The 5138-nt window shown below is 38.7% G+C and overlaps 1 protein-coding gene across 1 annotated transcript; it reads right to left on the bottom strand.

Annotated features, from left to right (window-relative positions):
• Positions 1–334: 334 nt before the first annotated feature.
• LOC136678538 (CMRF35-like molecule 3) lies at positions 335–2042 on the bottom strand. Its single transcript, XM_066656584.1, has 4 exons — positions 2036–2042; positions 1324–1638; positions 931–1221; positions 335–399 (listed from the first exon to the last, which is right to left on the bottom strand). Exons 1-4 carry the CDS (start codon positions 2040–2042, stop codon positions 377–379), a joined length of 636 nt encoding a protein of 211 aa, XP_066512681.1. The 3' UTR covers positions 335–376.
• Positions 2043–5138: the final 3096 nt, after the last annotated feature.

The raw sequence follows: 5138 nt of genomic DNA, 5'->3' as shown, positions 1-5138 counted from the left end.
ATAGGGCTGCATACACCAGTGATCGGGCAGAACAGAAATAAAACTGGCTGAAAGGTGTTTATAAACCCATTACATAATAAGGAATTGTGTAGTTTCCAGATAAGCTTTGAGTTTCCATTGCTGCAGTCAGTTAAGTCACATGACCTGTGTAAGTTATTAATTAAGAAAAGGAGGCCCACCATGAAGCATATAAGAGTCACTAACACACAAAAATATCATATTATTAAGAGTTACATGCCAAAGAAACTGCTTTATCAGTCACTAAAGTACACAATCAATAAATATGTCTCATGATGTGATAATTACTTGTTGTCCACGCTCTTGTTGTTAGTTGAGTGGTTAATATGTTCAGCAGTTTCTGCAGAGGAGGACATTTTTACTGAAGAAAAAGCTGTTGTTCTGCAAGAAAAAAGTGGTGTACAGTGGTGTGAATGAAATACAGGATTTAAAGACTAACGAACAAACAAAAAGACTGCCCTGCACAAATGTTTTATTAATTAGGTAAAAAAAATAGATATGTTAAAGTGGAATTTGTTTTTTAGAACTAATAATCTAATATCAGAACATGACCTCACTAATATTCTTGTAACTAAAGGAAATCACGTTTTTACAGCAATGTTCTCTCTAGTGTAAAGCCAAAAACACACGTTGGTAGGTGGATTGGTAACTCAAAAGTATCCGTGTGAGTGAATGTGTGTGTGTGTGTGTGTGTGTCTGTGTTGCCCTGTGAAGGACTGGCGCCCCCTCCAGGGTGTATTCCTGCCTTGCACCCAATGATTCCAGGTAGGCTCTGGACCCACCGCGACCCTAAACTGGATAAGCAGTTACAGATAATGAATGAATGAATGGGATCTGCAGATGTAGGCCACATTTGGGCCAAATTCATTGCCCTCTGGGTATGGGCAGTGTTTCTGATAGATGTGATCTTACTTGTAGGTATTTCGGTGACAGTGAGGTGAACAGTAACTCCCACTTCTCCTGCACTGAACCAGTACCAGCCAGCATCACTCTTCTTCAGTCCACTCATCTCCACACTGACAGCTCCTCTCCCATCATCATTGATCTGCACTGATGAATTCTGGGATGTTAAGCAGCTCCAGTCTCTAAATCTGCACCACTGCTTCTGTTTATTCTTATAATCAGTTCTGTAGAGACACTGGACACTGACACTGCCCCCTTCCTGACCTCTCACTCTGCTGTTTATCACAGACACAGCAGGATCTGAATAAAGAGGCAGAGAATGAGTGCTGTAAACACGTCCTCCATCAAACAAGCTTTAAGTTACAGTGAACAGGTTCTACTTCACACAGAGAGACTTCTTACCTGCACTGACCGTCAGGTACAAATAATCACTGCCATCTGGACCATCTTTGATTTCCACAGCGCACCAATAATATCCAGAGTCAGAGTCTTGGAGACTGTTGAGTTCCACAGTAAACATATTCTGGGTCGGATAATCAGTGACTGATGTTCTTCCACTTGTGTTTGTACGGGCTACTATTCCACAGGAGCTCCAGTAATACCCCTTACACCAGTATTTAGTGTTTAATTTGTATTGTTCATCATAAAAACATGGAATAGTGAGAGCCCCTCCACTTTTTACAGCTACATTCCTCAGAGTCTTCACACTCTCAGACTCTACAGAGAAGAAGTCAAATGGTACAACAGTGTTACTCCGACTCAGGAACTGCTTCAGAACTATATCAGAGGAATAAACTGGTCATAACTGAGCAAACACATTTCACCCTCATCCTAAATGTTATGGAGCAGGTGAGTTAATCAAAGTGTATTTAAAACAGTGAGAGAGTGAAGAACACACCTCCAGTGCACAGGAATGATGCAGCATTGATCTTACCTGAGATGTAGAGGAAGAACACAGAGAGAATTAAAGAACTCATGAGGGAGTAGAAGTACATTTTTCTGTAAGAGGCTCCAGACACAAATACTCTTCCTGCCTCTGAGTGAAGTACATTTGACTGAAGTGTTCTTCCTGTTTCTGACCCTCTCCTGCTCTGAATAGACTGGTTAAAAATACCAGTCATTTAAATGCAAATGCTGATTTTACTAGGAGTTCTGCCATGCATTAAATTCTGCTTTGTATGTACAAACCAGATACCAAAAAATTTGGGACACTAAACAAATTGTGAATAAAAACTGAATGCAATGATTTGGAGATGGCAAATGTCAATATTTTATTCTTAATAGAACATAGATGACAGATCAAAAGTTTAATCTGAGTAAATGTAACATTTTAAAGGAAAAATATTTTGATTCAAAATTTCACAGTGTCAACAAATCCCAAAAAAGTTGGGACAAGTAGCAATAAGTGGCTGGAAAAAAGGAAACTGAGCATATAATGAACAGCTGGAAGACCAATTAACACTTATTAGGTCAATTGACAACATGATTGGGTATAAAAAGAGTTTCTCAGAGTGTCAGTGTCTCTCTGAAGCCAAGATGGTAAGAGGATCACCAATTCCACCATTGTTGCGCAGAAAGAAACTGCAGCAATAAGAGAATGGTGTTACCCAGCGTAAAATAGCAAAGACTTTTATGTTATCATCTTCAACCGTGCATAACATTATCAAAAGGTTCAGAGAATCTGGAACAATTGCTGTGCATAAGGGTCAAGGACGTAAAACTCTACTGGATGCTCGTGATCTCTGGGCCCTTAAACGTCACTGCACCTCAAACAGGAATGCCACTGTCAAGGAAATAACAGAATGGGTTCAGGAATACTTCCAGAAAGCATTGTCAGTGAACACAATCCACCGTGCGATCCGCCGTTGCCAGCTGAAACTCTACAGTGCAAAGAGCAAGCCATTTCTAAGCAAGCTCCACAAGCTCAGACGTTTGCACTGGGCCAGGGGTCTTTTAAAATGGAGTGTGGCAAAATGGAAGACTGTTCTGTGGTCAGATGAGTCACGATTTGAAGTTCTTTATGGAACACTGGGACGCCATGTCATCCGGACCAGAGAGGACAAGGATAAACCAAGTTGTTATCAATGCTCCGTTCAGAAGCCTGCATCACTGATAGTATGGGGTTGCATGAGTGCTTGTGGCATGGGCAGCTTGCATGTCTGGAAAGGCACCATTAATGCAGAGAACTATGTTCAGGTTCTAGAACAGGGGTCGGCAAGCTTTACCACTCAAAGAGCCATTTGAACTCGTTTTACACAGTAAAGAAAACACTGGGAGCCACAAAATCCTTTTTAAATTTTACATGAAATAACACTGCATATAACAGGGGTTTTTTTTGCCTCTATGCTATGTATAAACAAACTATACTGTGTTACATTTATAAAATTAATGAACAACTGCAGAAAAATGAAATAACATTTCAGCATGTGTGACACCGACAAAAGTGTGGTCACATTCATTTTGGTGAATAATTAAATTTTTTTGTATATAATGTTTTATTTGCTGTACTCCTCTGAATTGTGGGGTGGAACGTATTTAATTTGGGAGAATACGGTCATATTCTCATTATTCATATGTTAATGTTTGGCCAGCAATGTGAGCATTTCTAGCTTGAAGGTTTTGCCAGTAGATCCAACTCAGCGACAGTAGGGGGCAGTGTGACATGGAGAGTTGCACGTTACTGAATAGTGATGGGAATTTCGGCTCTTTTGGCTCGGCTCTTCATAAAGAGTCGGCTCTTTCGGCTCCTAAACGGCTCTTTGTTTTATCACTTATTTCCACTGGTACAGAACAATATTACCTACATTTTTACATGGCTATATGGACAAAATATTATTGTTCATTATTAAAAATAATAAATAGTGTTGCAGTGGCCAATTGTTTTTATAGCTGTCTTGTAATAACTCACTGATTGCACTCACACATTCAATTGTATAAATAACTGGATTTTTATTTAAACACAATAAAAAAATCACTTGTAAACTCTGAAATACAGCCAATGGAACCCAAATAATCGTCCATTTCTGGGTAATAAAATAAACAAATACTCTGCAAAGTGCAAAACAGCAGCATTCAACAGTAGTGATTAAAACAACCACAATTGTCAACAAACATTTAACTGATTTAACGTTTTCTTCAACTATTTTTGGGAAGGCAGATTGGCATTCAGGAAAACCAAGTGTCTCAGCTCGGAGGAGTTGGAGGGTTGGAGCTTGCTTGTTGTTCTCTGATTGGTTAATTGACAAGCCTTAAAAAAATGGCTCGGTCTTAGACGGGAACCGGCTCTCATCGTTCACTTACAAGAGCCGGCTCTTTGAACCGGTTCGTTCGCGACCGACACATCACTATTACTGAAATTCTCTCATAGCTCAAGAGAACTCGGTAACGCTAAGATCTGCCTCCCTGCCTTATTATTTCTCTCCTGTTTTCGGGTTGGTCATGTGAAATATGTCTTTAAAGATGCCATAAAAAACACATTGAGTTGTGAGCCAGCACTTTTCATGGAATAATTTGCATTTAGATCATTTTGTTGCAATATACGCTTCTTTTTGGAATGAGAAAACTAAGCTCTGCCGAGTGTAGCTGGCTAATGGCGCCACAAATTTCTTTTGTTAGAGAATCTGAAGTTAGCATAGGTCACATGAGTCTCCCACCAAACGTTATATGTTTCTTGCTATTTTGTTAGATTTATAGGAAAACTGTTTTTCATGTAGAATATTAAAAAAAATCATTTGATGCTGTGTAATTTTACAGAAGCAATGTTAGTACAGAGAATCTCTTGCAGTACACTGTTAAACTAATCTTAATACATCTGAAGTGTATGAAAAACATTGAATATTTAAGTGCTAAAAGTACAGTTCATAATTGTATATTAAATAGAGCTTAGATAATTGGTGAATTCACCGGATGGTCACTTAATGTATTAAAATAGTACCAAGAGTATGTGATAAAAAGAACAAAAGACATGAACGTGTGGTTAGAATCGATTTCATATTTTTGTATTCAATGTGAATATTGGAAATATCTTTTTGTTTCTATAAAGACGCTTTGAAGATTAAGTGAATTGAGGGATTAAGACCATGTATGTACGTGAAGAAAATATAATAATTTAATAAAGCATAGCTCAAGAGAACTCGGTAACGCTAAGACCTGCCTCCCTGCCTCATTATTTCTCTCCTGTTTTCAGGAATTAACTGTTACTTCGGTGCTGTTATACG

The sequence above is a fragment of the Hoplias malabaricus genome, chromosome Y (genome assembly GCF_029633855.1).
Source record: "Hoplias malabaricus isolate fHopMal1 chromosome Y, fHopMal1.hap1, whole genome shotgun sequence".
Lineage (NCBI taxonomy): Eukaryota > Metazoa > Chordata > Actinopteri > Characiformes > Erythrinidae > Hoplias > Hoplias malabaricus.
Note: the sequence above shows the minus strand (reverse complement) of the source record. Positions and strands in the feature narration are given on the sequence as shown.

What these genes read in the sequence shown, in the direction of transcription:
- LOC136678538 (XM_066656584.1), bottom strand. An exon ending in GTACCTGACGGTCAGTGCAG is followed by an intron (nt 1,222 to 1,323) that starts GTAAGAAGTCTC and finishes CTCTTTATTCAG; the next exon opens with ATCCTGCTGTGTCTGTGATA. An exon ending in TGTCACCGAAATACCTACAA is followed by an intron (nt 400 to 930) that starts GTAAGATCACAT and finishes TTTTTCTTGCAG; the next exon opens with AACAACAGCTTTTTCTTCAG.